The sequence below is a fragment of the Sciurus vulgaris genome (assembly GCF_902686455.1).
Source record: "Sciurus vulgaris genome assembly, chromosome: 15".
NCBI classification, from domain to species: domain Eukaryota; kingdom Metazoa; phylum Chordata; class Mammalia; order Rodentia; family Sciuridae; genus Sciurus; species Sciurus vulgaris.
The window spans coordinates 89897502-89913888 of NC_136476.1; the positions used below are offsets into that span (position 1 = coordinate 89897502).

Below are 16387 nucleotides of genomic sequence, written 5' to 3' on the forward strand. Positions count from 1 at the left end.
TGCTCAGACTGCTGACGTCCCGGCGGAGAGGCCAAGGCCAGACCTCCAGGGACGGTGGCCCCCAGGGCACTGCCAGGGAAGCCGGCCCAACGGGAGCCACGGCGACCACGGAGCAGACGGCAGAGCTCGCACTCAGGGTCAGCCTGGCAGGAGAGCCCAGAGAGGCCTGCCTGGGGCTCCAGCCGATGACAAGCCTCAGGCAGCTGCAGCCCGTCCCCGCTGGGAAGGGCTTGTCTCCACAGGTTTGCAGTGTGGCTTCTGACGAACGGAGTGGACCCGGGGACGTCAAGAGGGCCCCCACGCCTTTAACGAAACTGCACTTGAAGATACATAACCAGCTGGGACCCGGGGCACAGAGCCGTGGAGGACGGTCCACCAGGGCTGACTGAGCTGCTCATGCCGTCTGCTGGACTCCCTTGTGGCCCAGTGTCCCCCTTCCCACAGGGGGTCCACAGTGGCCACTGGAGTGTGGGTCCACGTGGCAGGTGGAGGTGTTGCAGGTGGATCATGTCTCCCCAACCATGGGCTGAGCCCTCACACAGCACTTCGGAACGTGACCCTTTGGAGACAGGGACTTTACAGCGCTCATGAAGGTAAATGGAGGTCATCGGGTGGGCTCTGATCCAGGGTGACAGGGGTCCTTATCAGAGGAGATCAGGCCAGGCACAGTGGCCGGTCACTCCAGTGACTGGGGAGGCTGAGGCAGGAGGATCACAAGTTTGAGACCAGCCTCAGCAACTTAGCCAGATCCTGTCTCAAAAGAGCAGGGGTGGTTTAGGATGCTGAAGAAGGCACTGTCCCTGTCACCAGGAAGCCTGAATAACTGCTCCCTGCTGGCTTCACACACTGTTGGTGGACTTAGAGTCCACTGACTTGGAGGCCACTGGCTGGGCAGTGTCATTAGCCCCCACTGGCTTTGCTGTGCAGGTTATGATGATGGCAGTGGCCAAGGTGACTCTTCAGGGACCTGAGGCCACTTCTGCTGAAGACACTCTTCACTGGGGCCCGCAGGTGGCATCCCTGTCTCCAAGCTGTCTGTCTCTGTTGCCTTAACCTTTGGGGCAAAGTCCCTCTGGTCTTCCTGTCCATGCCTGATGCACTCCTCTCACCTGCCTTGTCCAGCATGTCGCCCGCTTCTCCCCAGCCCGCCACCCTGCCCAGGCCCAGCCTCCTGCCCTGGACTCCCCTGGGCTCCTGGCAGCTGCTCGGGCCTCTTACAGATCCCTCTCCACACAGCAGACAGACGGTCTCACCCACCACGGCTCACCTCAGCCCCTCATCGCATGCTCCGTCCATGGACCAGCCCCCAACCCGTGCCCTTTGGAGCCAGACTAGGCCCTCGCAGGCTACAGGGTCCGGCCATGGAAGCCAGCTCCCTGTTTCAGTGTCCCTCCTGCATCTAAGCCCCTGCTGGCATCCGCTGACATCCTGGAGAGGCCATTCCCCCAACTCTGGTCTGCTCTGTGTGCTCCAGGGGCGCTCTCCCTGCCCCCCCACTTGCACATCGGGGCTCAGCCTCACATCCCAGCAGCTCCCAGCCTTCCCTGCAGGGCTCAGGTGTCAGAGGTGTGCCGTTCACACTTGTGGTTCTCGGGTGTACACTAGCTCGCTCCGGCCATGTCACCATTGACAGCCGCCTCTCGGCAGGGCACTGGCTCCCCCACTGTACCTGCCTGTTGTGCTCCCGGCTCCTGCCTGGGTCTGTGCCTGCCCGTGGCACAGGAGGGGCCTACAGACACTGCTGGATTGCCAGCGGCTGCTCGAGACGACGTAAGATGGCGAGGAACACAGCCAAGGCGCAGAGAGCAGGCACGCAGCAAGGCTTCCCAGGACCAGCCTGCGCTCTATTTCACAGCAGAGAGGCACCAGCGGCATGCTCAGGACACCTGCCCCCTTCTCTTGCCGCTCTGCCGTCAGAGCCAGAGCTGTGATTCACATGGCCACCGTCAGGGGTCACCTCTCAACAAGCCGCTGAACATGAAGACCTGTCGTTTCATGGAGAACAACACTCCCAGGGTCTGGAAAGACCCCACCTCGAAGGCAGCAAGCGGAAGGACAGCTGGCTCTCAGGGCAGGAGGGTGTGTGCGCAGGAAGCTGTTGGGAAGGGAAGAGGCGAAAGAGAGCTGCTGGGGGCAGGCCTGCCCTGATCAGCTCGCGAGCCCGGTGCATGGGTGTCCCCTGGGGCAGCAGAGCTGAGAGCAGAGCCAAGCGGACCTCACCGTCCTTGGGGAGGATGGTGGCCTCCCTGGTGAGCTGCAGGGTGGTGCAGGCCTCCAGGAATTCCCGCAGGCTCAGGAAGCTCGAGACCTTCTGTCTCCCTGTGGCCAGGAGTCACGGCAACAGGGACCCTCAGCCGTCCTGCATCTGCAGGAACCCCTACCCCACCTGTCAGTCTGCCCTGCCTGTTTTCAAGGTGGCAGAGCCGGGCTGGAGTCACCACTCGGAGGCGCACCCTCTGGGGCCCTCTGCCTGCAGATTCCTGACACGCCCACCCAAGTGTGCCCCCGAGACCAGAACCACCCTCCACCTCCCCCACGGCTGCCCCGCCTGTGCCCCAGGCTGTGTCTGGCAGTGGGCTCAGCCTCTGTCCCCCGCTTCCGTCACTCCACAACCCCCACCCAGTGCAGACCCCTACCTCACCACCCGTCCTATCACCTCTGGTTCCCCATGCCGCCCCTCTTTTGTAACCTGCGTCCCCCGCAAATCCCAGCATCGTCCTGGGTGGCCTTGCCCTCCCTGTAAGGGTCTCCCGCTCACCCCACTGCAGCCACGGCCAGGCCCCGAGTGTCACCCTGGTCAAGACCGCACAGCCCCTGGCTCCACCCACCCACCCTGCTCCCGCCCTCCCAGCCGGCCACTCAGCTGCCAGCCTCCCCTACCAGGCCACGCCTCCCATTGTCTTGCACCTGCGGGCCCTAAGCAGCCCTGGCCCCTGTGCCTGTGGTCCTCAGGCCCTCCTCCACCCTCTGTCTGACTCCCCTGGGGGAGCCACAGCCCTAGGGGCTCAGTGGGAGCCTGCTTACCAAAGAGCAGCAGGTTCTTATAGTTGCGTTCAGCACGCCCCAGACGGAGGTACACTAGGCCATAGCTGTAGTCGGTGGACAGCACGTGGAAGCCCTTCACCCCCTTCACTGCGAGAGAAGCCCACTGATGCCAGGTCCATGCTGCCCACAGCTGGACACCTGAGGCCTTGGCCGAGCCCAGCCCAGGCATCAGGCTGGACCTCACCTCCCAGGCCAGACTGCCCAGAGGAGTGTCTGACAGCCCTGCCCGGCGTCCACCCACCCTGCCCACCACATGCTCTCTGGGACAGGGCTGCTGTGGGGACCTGGTCCAGTTTCCTGAGACCTGGTGTCCTACATACAGGTATTCCTGAACACCGGCTTCTTCTTGTCTTTCCTCAGGATCAGCTCCTGGGACTGGCAGCCCTGGGACCTGGGGGCAGATGGGTGCAGGCTCACAGCCAGGGGCCCCTTCCTGCCTGACTGCTGCCAAGCCCCCACGGTTGTCTTGGTCCCGACTCCCACGGGGCCTGGGCCTGGGGGTGAGGTCGCCAGTTAGGACACAGAGGGCCTGCTGTTCTGTAGTTTTCCAAGTTAAACCAGAACCTGACCCCCAGCTGAGCAGAAATGCTCCAAATGCCCCTCCCAGGCCACCCCTGTGGGCAGCTGGCAGCTTCTCCCAACGGCAGTCCTTTGGATTTTAGGGTTGGAAAAGGTGAGACAGTCTTTGGGAACTTGTAGGCCAGCTGGGTCTGCTTTCCACCTGGACTCCTTTCTCCTTCCTGCAGGAGGGGTCCTTCCTCTGGGCAGGGAACACCCCTGGCCAGCCTGTGATGGTGTGCTAGGTCCATCCCCCGTCCACTCACCTGTTGAAGGCGACGACCACCCTCAGCTGGCCTCCTCTGTGCACCTTCACCACAGATGCCCCCAGCTTCCTCTTGTCTGGGGCGGGCAAGAAGCCCTGGGCATTAGTGGCCACCGCAAGAATGTACCAGAACCCTGAGAACTGCGGGGGCCGGGGTTGGAGCTGCCACCTGGAGCTGCCCACCCCAGGCTCCCAGCCAGAGAACTGGCTGGACAAACGACCCTGTCCTGGGGCCCTGGCTGGCCAGGCAGGGTCAGGAGGTGCAGGGTCAGGCTGTGGGCACTGGCATCTCGGGGATTCCCCTGCCCACCTCAGAGGTGGGCTCCTTCTGTCCTGGGCATCATGGGAGCCCTGAGCCACTCAGCCCCTCCTGCCCCCAACCCCTGTACCCCTGGCCAGTGGTCACCCTGCTGCAAATCCCTGTGTGTGCTGCCCCATGGTCCACCCAGCCACAGACAGGCTGCTCCAACCAGTCTCCTGCCCAGCGGGTCTCCTCACTCCGGGACACACCCCACTCCATCTCCGCCCCTCTACCTGGGTCTTCCTGATGCCTCTGGCTGCTGCTCTCTGGCTCTCCACCCTGCGCCCTCCTCTGCTCTCAAGCCCCTTTGCCAAAAACCTCTTGGGATCCCAGGGCTGAGGGCTGCATGGGAGAGGCCAGGTGGGCAGCTGCACTGAGCCCAGCAGGAGCCTGTGCCCTGCCCTCCTGCTGCCCCACCCAGTGCCTGGTCTCACCTTGCCCCAGTTGAGGGCACTGGATTCCTTAGGGAAATGCTTCTGGGGCTGGGACCCCATGGCCAGGGCTGGGGCTGGGGCCAGGGCCAGGGCCAGCACTAGCACCAGCACTAGCCCGGGCCTCATCCTCACTTGCCCTCAGCCGGAGAGCCTGGTCACTCATGTAAATGTCCCCGATGGCTCCGCCCACCACGGGCATCCGACCCACCCCAGAACCCAGAGCCAGCCCAGGCCAGGCAGAAGAACTGGCCTGGGAAGTTGGCAGCTGTGGCTCTAGGCTCTGTCCCTCCTCCTGGCACAGAGACCTGCCCAGGCACTGGGCCCTCAGTGTGGCCAAGTCTACTACTGTGGCCACTGCCTTTCTGAGAGGCCACCGGAGAAGAGGCCATCATATCCCCGCAGGCCACACCAAGGGTCTGGTCCTCATGCCCTCACCATCGTGGTCTGGGCTGCCACATGTCCCCTGGGCACCATCACAGCGCGGGACCATCTGGCCTGGCAGTGGGCACCCTGGGCCTCTCGTTCTCCCCCCAGGTGTGAGGCAAAGGGCTAGAGCCTCATGGACTGTGCCTGGGGCAGGAGTGCACGTGGGGCACGGCGGCTTCTGGGAACACGATTCGGGGGTCACCTCAAGGCCACGGTACCTGAGCAGGTACTGCTGGACAGGCTGAGGAGGGGCAGGATGCCGCGAGTGTACATGATGTAGCATTGCATACATGTAGGTGGCACGTGGGTGTACACGTGTGTGCATGTCCAGCCTTGAGGACTGAGGTCCCTGTGTGCACCCCAGCTCATCTCAGTGTGAGTAATGGTCATTCCTTAGCTGTCCAGTCCAGCTGTTCCCATGGCCTGAGCTGCAGGGCCCCTGGCCCCTGGCCTAGCAGCAGCAGAGCCCCAGCACAGGAAGGTGAGCTCACTGTGGGTCCCCCTGCACTGCTGCGGTCCTGGTGGATGTCAGCACCAGCCTCCAGGTCCAGCAACCTGTCCACTGTGTCCAGACCCATCCCTCCAGCTCTTGCCCAAGCTCCGGCAGACCATCCTCTGCCTTTCCAGGCTGTGTGGGGTCCTTGAGGGAGAAGCAACTCACCCTGTCCCCAGGGAACTCTGCTGAGGGACACAGAGCAGCAAGTCCTCTGTCCAGAGCCAAGTGTGGCCTCTGGTGGTGCCTCACCCTCCCTGTGCTGACCCGTCCAATTCCTCACCCTCCCTGGCATGGACATGGCCTGGCCCCGGTCAAGATGCACTGGGCGAGTTTGCTAATGGAATCCTTTATTCTTGGCTGGTGGGAGAGCCTCGGACGGTAGCAGCCAACACCACCGCGTGGCTGCTGGGAGGGCAGAACATCCTGGGCACTGCCACTTACTGGACGCAGGATGAGCACTGGAGCCAGCATCTCAGAGGTGGGCCCCCTCGGCCACCTCCTTGCAGCAGTCATGGCCAGCAGGCTGGGGGCAGATCCTCCCAGTCACAGGTGGCTACAGCCTCCCCAGTTGGTAGCTCACCTGGAGGATCCTGTGTGCACAGGTGACTGAAAGGCAAGGCAGGGCCAGCTGTCAGGAGGGGGCTGCACCCCCAGTGCCGGCCCTGTCCCCAGACGTCCTGCAGGCCTGACTGTGGGGATGGGGGACTCCGGGAAGCCCCCGACTGGCAAAAGGCAGGATGTGGCCTGTGGGTATCAGACCTTCCTGATCTTCCCTGGCCACTCTGAGGACACTCACAATCCTTCTGTAGCTGGGCCTGTTGCTGGGACAGGAAGCCCAGGTCCCTGCTCCATTTGGTGAAGAGTTGCAGGGCTTCCTGGCTGGCGATCTCCGTCCGACCTGGGGGAGCAGAACAGCCCCTGGGACTCAGGGAGGGCCACCTGCTGGATGCCCCAGCACAGGGGCTCGGGTAGAGGGCCTGCGCCTGTGTCCCCCACTCACTGTACAGCTCCAGCGTGTTGAAGTCCTCCTCCTCTAGCTCCAGCTGGGTCAGGACGATGGCATAGTCTCTGAAGTTGGTGCCCAGCACCCGGTACTGCAGGACACCCAGGGCTAGGAAGCAAAGGTGCCCCCAGGCAGGCACAGGCCACTGTGCCGTCAGGGCAGCCACAGGGACGGAGGAACAGATTGAGGGCTAGACCCACCAGACCTCAGGAGAGGTCCGCAGGCTGGTGCCAGCAGAAAGCGGCTGTAATGACATAGAGATGGACAGATGGACAACGGAGTGCCTGGCCCAGTGCATCATAGGGTGATTGAGAAGATAGGCCAACCTCATCCAACCTGCCTCCAAGGAGGTGTCGACCATGTCCAGGCACCCAGCTCTCTGCACCCAGGGAGCAGCCCAGGTCCTGGGCTGAGACACCCCACAGGTGTCTGGGCATGAGGGGTGAGGATACGATGTCCGCATCCTTTGTCCAGAGTCCTCTCACCCCCAGGATTGGCACCAGTTCCCAAAGTCAAGTCCTTCAACTTCCCAGAGCTACACTCAGGCCTCTGGAGCGGTCCCACCTCCTCTCCGCCAACCCTGGCCCTGCCCACTGGGGCCTGGCTGGCCTCCAGAATGGTCCAGGCAAGCACGGCCCAGATGAGACATCCTACTTACAGGGGTTCTCAAACACCCATCGGGAATTCTGCTTCGACAGCTCCATTGTGCTCTGAGTGCACCCCTCCAGCCTAGAAAGGGAAAGACAGCTGCATCCCTGTGTGGTCAGCCAGCCAGGGAGGCCGCAGAGGGGGCACACCGCCCTGATGCCCCGGCTGCCAGGAAACTCTGCTATGGGGAGACAGGCTGGCAGGAAAGGGCCAGCCACCCGCCGTCACCTCCCAGGTGACCCAGGTCCATGTGGAGCAAGCCAAACGGAGGCACCCGTGGTGTGGGTCTGTGGTTAGGTACAGAGACTGGACACTCAACTGCCCGTGCCCACACGAGCAGGCCCACCGACAGTGCAGCTGCCCTGGTCGGACAAAACAAGCCACGGCTCAGGGTCCACTGCGAACAAAATTCCACCTCAAGAGCTAGGAAAATCCCAAAGGAAGGATGCCGGCAAGTTCAGGCCCTTCAGAAAACGGGCATACTTCAAGTCTAAATAATCAAAATGTCAGGGTTCGGGTCAATAAATAGATCAAAGGCCCAGAATAGGAAGTCCAGAAACAGAGCAAAACACAGGCAGGCATCCAGCCCATGACCATCGTCATGCCCCAGGGCAACGAGGAAGATGGAGAATTCAGGGTGAAGCTCCAGGGGCATCTGAGGAGCGAGACATGTCCCACTGCGTGGGGAGGTGCGGAGGGCTCCCGGGGGCGTGGCTCCCAGCGCCCTGGGGTGGTGAGCCCTTCCTCCCAGAGCAGAGCACCAACTGCAGGTGGTTATACCACACTCCCTCCTGGTTAAGGATCCCCACAACACAGTAAGAAACACCAGAACATGCAGGGATCGGAACAGACGGTTCCCTGGACAGGAAGCGGAAGGAGCTTGTTGGTGTGCGGCCCTGTGGCTCCGCGGTCAGGAGCAGGCACACGGAGGCCAACGCCAAGCCCGTCTTTGGCCCACAGATGGCAGAGACCTCTGAGGAAGCCGTCCCAGGCACTGCCCCGCAGGGACACCAGGCAACCTCCACTTCCCCAGGAAGTGGCCTGTAGCCACTGAGGCAAAGGCTCATCTGCCAAGGGGGCCTGTGTGGGGCTGTGCAGTGCGCTGCCCGCTCACCCGTGCCGGGAGGACAGCAGCTTCAGGTTGTGCTGTGCGGTGAGAGCCACCATGACACCTTCGACGTTCTTTGTGCTCTTCTCCACCATGAAGCCCTTCTCCTGGGAGGACACCGCAAGGACGTACCAGGGCCCCAGAAGCTGCGCGGGCACAGTCAGCGATAAGCCTCTGGTTCCCCTTCCTCAGGGGCACCCTCTGTCCAGGGGTCCCAAGGGCCCTAACGCAGCCCTGCCTGGCCCCCACCACTCATGCCTTTCCTGGCTGGCCCTGGGGACCCAGAAGCTGTGTGGCCTCAAAGGAGGGGCTGGGGTCCGGGCACAGACCTGCTGCCGGGAGGTTGGTACCTGCTTGGGGTCCAGTCTTCCCAGCCATACCAGCTGGGCACTGGGCACAGAGACTAACAGCAGCAGGGTGCCCAGCAGCACCACCCTCATCCTGCCCAAGGTTCCAGCCCACCACACGCTGCAGGCCAGCACATATCGCCTTCCAGCTGGGGAGCACTTAAATGGCTCTGAATGCTGGGACGTGGGCGGCCACTGACCACAGGGCAGCATCCTGGCCACTCTTCTTGCAAAGTGGCAACTTTACCCAAAGGGAGGCAGGGGTGGCCTCTGTGCCCAGCCTGGAGCTGCCACGGAGTGGGAAGGGCCTAGAGTTGGGTGTAGGCATGTCCTACTCTTCTGCATGCCTCCTTCCCGCAGAGGTTTCCAGAATGAGCCTCCTGAACCCAGCCACCTGGCCCCCTCCCCTCCCCAGGGTCGGCACTCTCCTGGGGTGAGTCTGGGCAGGATCATGCTGCTCTGCAGGGCAGGTCCAATGGGGCTGAGGTCATATCCAAGGGCAGTACAGACTGGTCAAGAACAAGTAGTTCTTCCAGAAACTGCGGTTTGGGATGTCTTCTATTTCCGTCATTAGAAACACAAAAATCCCCCAAAATGTTTTTAAGGACTCCCACCCTCTCCTGGTCTACTGGCCCTCTGCTCAGCCAGCCGTGGCCTCCCCCAGTCCCAGCCCCACAGGCCCCTGGCCACTCCATCCTGCTCCCTTCACCCCACCACCTGGCCTGTCCTCCACAGTCAGCTCCCAACCTTGCTGCATCTCCTCCCAAGACCCTAGCCAGTCCGTGTGTCCCCATGGTCCCCGAGAGCTGTCTGCCACCTGGGCTTCCTGCTGCCGCTGTGTCAGCAGAGCCTCCTGTCCAGCAGCTGTGGACAGAGGTGCTCGCAGGGTCTGGACCCACAGCCCAGGGCAGGTGGCTAGCAGCCCTAGCCACACTCCCCTGGGATTCGCCACCCGCTTGCTCATCAGCGAGGACGGACTGAGCCCTGGCACAGCAGCAAGGCGGTGGCCCATCCAGAGCAAACAGGAAGCTCAGATCCACACAATGGCAAAACAGGCCTGCTGTAAAATGAAATCACAAGCGTCACGGTGGGAAACCAATGCCTGGGGAAGGGGTCTCTCCTCCCTTCTGTCAGCCTTTCTTCAGGAAACCTAGTGAACAAGGCCCTACCTGTTGGATTGTGAGTAACTGTCTCTGGGAGTCTGATGCTCCCCTTTGAAACGTAACACCCCGTGCGGGCTGGAGATTCACCAGTCTGCGCCTGCAAAGAAAAGAGCCTTTCTTCTTGCCTTTCTGTGAGCATGCTTGAAGTCAGAGACCCTGCACAGGCCTTCAGTCTAGTTTAGGTACTGTTTTTAAACAGGAAAAAAAAAAAAAAAACAACAAAGCCGCGATTGGCCAGGTCTAAGGTGACACCAAATACCCCACAGATCTCTCAGCCCACCGTGAACAATCAGGTGTGGAGTCCTCCTCTCCCACTGAGGCCGGCTGCCGGCCCCTGCTCTTCCTCGCCCAAGCCAGGCTCCGGAAGCCCGCCTCCTCCAGGTGCGACGTGACTGGAGTCAAGAAAGAAGGTGGGAGATAAGCAAGGGCGTCTGGCAGCGGGACCCTGAGCCAGAGCAGGGCTGGAGGCCGCAGCGGGGCTGCACCACAAAGCAGAGGGTAGGCTCTCGGCCTCTGAAGCCTTTGCAGGGTGGCCAGCAGGAGACAGCAGGCCAGGCTGCTAGGCAGAGAGATGCGGGGGGCTGGCTCTCAGCAAAGCCTCCCGACGGTGCCATAGCCTGCCCTGGGCACAGCGGTGGAAACACAGGAAGGCCCGAGGGAAAACAGACAAGGACTGGCCTGCCCAGCAGGGGGCCAGCCACGTCCCTGCCTTAGGCTCAGACTCCCAGGCAGACGGGGCTGGAAAACCTCAGGTGGAAGGGGAGGGGGCTGGCTGCGCCCCAGGGGCTGCTGTCCACGGGCTGGTGGTGGCTCCCTGGTACCGGGCACTGGGCACCCGTGGGCCTGTACAGGGGCATGTTTGGCTGTCTCCAAGAGGTCCAAAGTCAGAAGCACGGACAAGAATTAGGGGAGATGCCGGTTGTCAGCCAGGTCTGGCCAGGGCGGGGTCCACTGGCCTGTGGCTTCAGATGGTCTCCTGGATTGTCACGGGAGAGAGCACCTGGCTTTCTACACTTCAACACAGAGGCGGCTTCCTGGGCTGGTGACAGGGTGGCCTCCTGGCCTGCTTGTCAGGCCTATGTTGGGACCACGGCCAAGTTGTGCTAGGGCAGTAGAACAGATTGCTGAGAGACCCCCAAAAGACACCTAGAGACCATGCACACAGCATAAGGTTTATTAGAAGTGTCTGGGGAGGTCCAGGGGTGACAGCTGGACAAACAGCACCCCCATCCCTCAAGGCACCTTGTCCAGTGGCAGACTGGGGCACAAGTGGCTCTCCCCTCTGCACCGTGCCCCTGGCTCCACACGGCTAGTGCAAGGAGGGCCACAGGTCAGTCACAGGACAGTGGCACCTGAGCCTGCTTAGCTTCTGTGACCAGCATCCCAAGAGCAGCTGTACCCGCATGCACGTGAGAAGGCAGTTCCCACCACAACACCAGCTGCCGAGGGGCAGCACCCGGTGTGGCAGAGCCAGTGTCCTCCACGGAGGACAGGATGCCACGCCCTGAGCAGTCCCTCCAGCCGCACACTCACTGCACAGCCTGCTCTTCCCCACACTGCCCTCCTCAGAGGACCCTACCCAGCAGCCGCCGCCTTCCCCGAGGTCTGGTGCCTCTGAGGTCCTGGGCGTCATGATCCCAATCTTCCCTCTGTGTCCCAGACGAGGGTGGTGGCCACTGGTTCCAGAAGCTTCCTTCCACCCTATTTCCTGTTTCCAAGGTGCCCTGCAGGGTGCCCACTCTGGTCGTCTTCAGAGGCAGCAGGGGCAGCCAGGGCAGGACAGGCCCTGCTGCTGCTGGGCTGATCCTTCTGTCCTGGGGTTCCTCGCATCCAATTTTGTAACAAGAGCCTGTGTTCAATTTCTCTTTTCTGAACACACCTTAAGTGGTCTCTGTCTCCTGACAAAAGACCAAGGGGCACAGACTCCCTCTCAGGAGACAGGTCGGACACGATCTCTGCCTCCTGACCTTACACAAGCAGCAGAGGCTGGGACCTGGGAGAAGGGTCAGCTCACCCCATTGTGGGAATGCACCAAGGTTGCTAAGACCAGGGGAATGGTGCTGGTTTCCTGCCACCTGCCCAGCATCCCTGTAGCAGGCCGGCACCTAGCACGTTGTCCTACAGCGTCACACAATCACTGTGCTAGAGGACACTATGATGGGGGTGGAGAAGGCTGTCCAGTCCCACCGAGAGGGAGGAAGGGCTACTGCTGTCAGTCCAGGGTTGAACACTGCTTCTGGTGGTCCTAGCCTGGTGGAGTATGGAAAGACAGAAGTCCAGACCCAGAGCTGCTCACCAGGTCCTGGAGAACCCAGGTGCTCCATTTCAGAGAGTCTCTAGACAAAATGCCTCAGGTGCCCAGTGCACCAGGCACTGTCTGCGAGGCCAACAGAGTGGGCTGCACCCATACGGAGCTGCTCCGAGGAGAAACGGAGTTGCAGATGCGTGGCTGATGCCCGTGCCCCCCCGCACCCAGAGGAAGCGGTGACAGCACTCCCAGCCGAACTCAATAGCCGAACTCACGCCACACATGGAATAGGGATGCTCCCGCAGGGAAGAGGCCACAAAGAGCTGTCCCACCAGGTCAGGGGACACACCCCTGCACCCATTGTCTCACACCTGCACATGGCTTGCAGCTGGGGCTTCAGACTGCACTTCCCAGGCAACGCTGTTGGCTTTCAGTTCTGTCAGCCTGTGACAGGTGAGCCTTGGGAGGCGAGAAAAGGAGGCGCATCTGTCCCCCATGGCTTCCCACAGGAGGACACTTGATGGGCCCCCACCCAGCCCTTGCAGCAGGCAGGACCCCACAGGTAAAGGGAGCAGGGTTCACCAGCCCTGCACAGACCTGCCACTGTGCTGCCACCACCTCTAAGACCAGAAGCATCTCAGACCCCAAACCTGGGTTAGGGTGGCTCCTGCCTGTCATCCCCCAGATGCCTCATGGAAGAGACAGACAAAGAGGACAGAGAGATCGTCTTTGAAAGTCCATCTCTCCACAATTATCATTCTCTTCTTCAAATTAATCCTCTGAGTTGTCCTTTTAAAATACACGTTCCAGCTGAAACCTTCCAGGAGTGGCCCTGGACCTAGTGAGGAGAGCCACTCCGGAAGTCTTAGTGGCAGCTGGACACCATGGGAAGCAGCGTAGATAAGCAAGAGGCTACCAGCTCCAGGTCAGGCGCCCACTGAAGCTGAATCCCTGCACAATCATCCAACACTCAAGTCACCTTAAAAGAAGGAAAAGGTAACCACGTGAATCAGGAATAATTCTAGAAACTTCGAGTTATGGGTTGGTAAAAAACGAGCACACCAGTGTGCAGCAGAGACGTCTCTCAGGACCCTGTCTGAGACTTGGTAGAGTGCAGGCGAGGGTCCCCACACCCACGTGAGAAGAGAGCATGGGACAAGGGACCCAAGACTGGCTAAATAAGCCCAGGACAGAACCCCGCCCTGCAGAAACGCTGCCCCAAAAGCGTGGGCGCAAGGCCCGAGGTCCAGAAAAGCCCTAAGCCTGCGAGGGCGGCCTGGAAGCCTGAGGAGGCACAGGTCCAGGAGGACCCCTGCAGCGCCCGCATGGCCACCCCGGTTGCGGACTGGAGGCCGCATCCCCAGAATGCAGGTGCGGAGCCCCCGTGGGACGGCGTGGGAGGGCGAGGGTTAGAGAGGTCGTGCGGGGAGCCCCGCGGCATTGGCTCGCTGGCGGGCGAGAGGAGCTGCGAGGTGCAGAAGGGTCGTCCTCGCAGGAGACTAGCAGGCCAGGACTTTGACTTGGACCTCCCAGCATCCGGGACCGTGAGAATTAAATCGCTGGCTCGAACCGCCCGCGATGGCAGCCCATGCAGATGGGACAGCCGCTTGGCCATCCATTAGAGGCCGCGGACCGCCTGCGCAGTGCGGGTGCGCGTGGGCCAGGACCCCCTCCCAGGCGCCTGCCGGTCTGCGAGGCCAACAGAGTGGGCTGCACCCATACGGAGCCGCGCCGAGGAGAAACGGAGTTGCAGACCGCGGCTGATGCCCGTGCCCGCCCGCACCCCGAGGAAGCGGTGACAGCACTCCCAGCGAACTCAACAGCAACTCAACTCCCAGCCGAGCCAAGACCAACTTTAAGGGTATTAAGAGAAAATCTTGAGTAAGAAAATTTTTTAACTAGGGGGAGAAATGAACAAAACAGAAAAAACTGAGATGACTCACCCATTTCTGAAGGAGGTTTTTCCTACAGACGGAAATCTGCGTTGGTTTTTCCCTTTAAACAATGTAAGATGCCCTTCCACCATCCCCTGACGCCCATGGCCTGCCATGAAAAGTCTGCCATCTTTCCCCGTTTGGGACTCGCCTGTGACTCTCAGACCCTCAAAAACTGTCTCCCAATTATTGGTGTGTGGTGTATTGATGTCCCTGGGTGTGGTTTTTCTAATGTTTCCCTTATCTTCTCCCACTTACATTTCTCTGAACTTCTGGGATCTAAGAAACTCATGTTTTTCATCAAGTTTGGGTGTGTTTCGGACGCTATTTCCTCCACTACTTGCCCTGCCAATTCTCACTCCCTTCTCTTTGGTGACTATTTCACGTGCACGCACTTGCCCCTTGGACTTCTGAGGTGCTGCCCACTCCTCTCTTCTCTCTTCTTCAGATTGGGTCACTGATTGAGTCTTCAGATTCATGGACTTTTTAAAAAAATTTTTTTAAATTTATTTATTTTAATTAAAAATCATAAATTTACATAGGGCAATGTTGTTTGATTCATTCTGTTATTTTGGACACTTATTTTTACCCCCAATCACCGTCTTTTAAATTGCTATTTATTTTGCACTTTTTTTTTCTTTTTTGTATTGGGGATTGAACTCAGGGACACTTAACCACTGAGTCCATCCCCTGCCCTTTTTTGTATTTTATTTAGAGACAGGGTCTTACTGAGTTGCTTAGCACCTCACTAAGTTGCTGAGGCTGACTTTGAACTTGTGATCCTCCTACCTCAGCCTCCTGAGCCACTAAGATAAAAGGTGTGGCCACCATGCCCGTCATAGATCTCCTTTTAACATATTTATAACCCTTCTTTAGACCTTTGCCTTCTAAATCCTACTGTGTATCTTCTCAGAATCAGGTTTTATCAACCACTCGTTTTTTAAAAGCCATAAATCATATTTTCCTATTTCTTTCATATCTAGGAACTTTTGTGTGGAACATTTTTGATAATTCATTGTAGAAGATCTGTTTTCTGTAACCCCTCGCATGGTGTGGACTTGCAATATATACTGAATTGTGTTCTCCCAAAATGCATGAGTTGAAGTCCTAGCCCTCAACGTCACTGTTTTTGAGAGAGGGCCTCAGGATGTACTAAGGTGTAGGTGACATCAATGGGTGTGGCACTAGCCAAACAGGGCCGATGTCCTTGTAAGAACAGGAAGACTCCAAAAGTGCTCTGCCCACAAGTGCAGTTGAAGACTTGGTGAGCAGCTGCTATGAGCCAGGAAGAGTCCTCGCCAGAACTGGAATTGCCCAGCACCCTGAACCTGGACACCCAGCCTCCAAAATTGTGAGAAAATGGACCTCTGTAGTTGAAACCCAGTCTACAATATTCTGTTGGGGCAGCCAGAGCAGAGAATACAACGTTCTAGCAGAGAGCCCAAGTACAGGCTGAGCTCCTTGAACCTGAGCCAGGCTTTGGTGGGCAGATCCCAGGAAACTCATTTGCCTCAAAGGACCCTCAGGTGTCTGAATTTGAGCCCTAAATGTCTCTCCTCTGGGTCATCTGGAACCTGGTTCAGGGACTTAAGGTCATCTGCAGCGTGGGTCTGTGCTAGCCCACTAAGCCTAAAATCTTAATATAAGATTTTAAGTTTTGAAAATTGCTTTGAAAGTTAGACTAAAGGCCAGATTCATGGAGGTTTCTCCACTGTGGTGGGTGGCCCTTCCCCAACCACGGCCCAGCACTTTTTGACCACAGGTACCACCCTCCTGCCCCAACCCTGAGGCAGCTATGCTCAGGAAAGTTTGTGTTGTTTTGCCCACATGTGAGGGGACCAGCTGGCCCTAAGGGCCTATCTCAGAAGCTCTCCACCTTGCCGACCCCTTCTGCTCTTCGACCCCAGCACCAACACGTGGGAGATAATGGTGCAGGACATGGCGTGGGAGGAAGGCTGTTTGGGTGGAGGCAGGGTGGGTGGGAGGGCTGCAGCAGCCACATCCAGGAGGGTCCTGGACACAGCCACTGTGGGATCTGAGCTCTGGCAACAGGAGCCATGGAAGATCATAGGGAGGAGGGTGGAAAGGTCTCCTTTTATTTGTGAGTCCTGCTGCTATTACACCAGGACCCCTGTTCTTGTCTCTGTTCAATGGGGCCCAGCCTGGGGCTGTGTCCATCTCTCCAGATCAGGACAGAGACTGTTCCAGAGTGAAGGTGATATTGTGGGCCCACCACCCTCAGCAGCCTGAAAATGGCAGGGCTGGGGGGACCCCCAGGTGCAGGAGCCCGGGGCTGCTGTTCCTGTGTGAGGCGCGTGCTTGGCAGAGCAGCCATGAAAGTGGGCAGCTTGCTTCACACCTGGGCAGGTGGGGTCACAGCTGCCCCACCTGCCACACCCATCCCCATCCCC

General features: G+C 59.7%; 2 protein-coding genes across 9 annotated transcripts; both read right to left on the bottom strand.

Annotated features, from left to right (window-relative positions):
* Nucleotides 1–1659: 1659 nt before the first annotated feature.
* Nucleotides 1660–5892, bottom strand: LCN10 (lipocalin 10). 3 transcript variants are annotated; one of them, XM_079113363.1, is made up of 6 exons: nucleotides 5806–5892; nucleotides 3870–4009; nucleotides 3366–3436; nucleotides 3025–3132; nucleotides 2216–2319; nucleotides 1660–2095 (listed from the first exon to the last, which is right to left on the bottom strand). In XM_079113363.1, the coding sequence occupies exons 1-6, from the start codon at nucleotides 5821–5823 to the stop codon at nucleotides 1994–1996; spliced, it is 543 nt and encodes a 180-aa protein (XP_078969489.1). In that variant the 5' UTR covers nucleotides 5824–5892; the 3' UTR covers nucleotides 1660–1993. The 3 variants fall into 3 exon arrangements, with proteins under 3 accessions (XP_078969489.1, XP_078969488.1, XP_078969487.1); XM_079113362.1 differs by lacking the exon at nucleotides 5806–5892 and adding an exon at nucleotides 4604–5164 and having other exon boundaries at nucleotides 2221–2319; XM_079113361.1 differs by lacking the exon at nucleotides 5806–5892 and adding an exon at nucleotides 4604–5164.
* A 39-nt stretch (nucleotides 5893–5931) lies between these two features.
* LCN6 (lipocalin 6) lies at nucleotides 5932–10182 on the bottom strand. 6 transcript variants are annotated; one of them, XM_079113696.1, is made up of 8 exons: nucleotides 10075–10182; nucleotides 9801–9979; nucleotides 9449–9691; nucleotides 8291–8430; nucleotides 7187–7257; nucleotides 6526–6619; nucleotides 6322–6423; nucleotides 5932–6131 (listed from the first exon to the last, which is right to left on the bottom strand). In XM_079113696.1, exons 3-8 carry the CDS (start codon nucleotides 9641–9643, stop codon nucleotides 6035–6037), a joined length of 699 nt encoding a protein of 232 aa, XP_078969822.1. In that variant the 5' UTR covers nucleotides 9644–9691; nucleotides 9801–9979; nucleotides 10075–10182; the 3' UTR covers nucleotides 5932–6034. The 6 variants fall into 6 exon arrangements, with proteins under 6 accessions (XP_078969822.1, XP_078969823.1, XP_078969820.1 ...); XM_079113697.1 differs by lacking the exons at nucleotides 9801–9979; nucleotides 10075–10182 and having other exon boundaries at nucleotides 8879–9586; XM_079113694.1 differs by lacking the exons at nucleotides 9801–9979; nucleotides 10075–10182 and having other exon boundaries at nucleotides 8635–9586.
* Between the last annotated feature and the right edge of the window lie 6205 nt (nucleotides 10183–16387).

What these genes read in the sequence shown, in the direction of transcription:
- LCN6 (XM_079113693.1), bottom strand. Translation starts at nt 8,844, where the DNA reads ATGCTGCCCTGTGGTCAGTGGCCGCCCACGTCCCAGCATTCAGAGCCA. An exon ending in ATGGGTGTTTGAGAACCCCT is followed by an intron (nt 6,620 to 7,186) that starts GTAAGTAGGATG and finishes GGTGTCCTGCAG; the next exon opens with TACCGGGTGCTGGGCACCAA. An exon ending in GGCCCAGCTACAGAAGGATT is followed by an intron (nt 6,132 to 6,321) that starts GTGAGTGTCCTC and finishes CTTGCCTTTCAG; the next exon opens with TCACCTGTGCACACAGGATC.
- LCN10 (XM_079113361.1), bottom strand. Translation starts at nt 4,729, where the DNA reads ATGAGGCCCGGGCTAGTGCTGGTGCTAGTGCTGGCCCTGGCCCTGGCC. An exon ending in GCCGGTGTTCAGGAATACCT is followed by an intron (nt 3,133 to 3,365) that starts GTATGTAGGACA and finishes CTTCTCTCGCAG; the next exon opens with TGAAGGGGGTGAAGGGCTTC. An exon ending in TAAGAACCTGCTGCTCTTTG is followed by an intron (nt 2,320 to 3,024) that starts GTAAGCAGGCTC and finishes TCCTGGCCACAG; the next exon opens with GGAGACAGAAGGTCTCGAGC.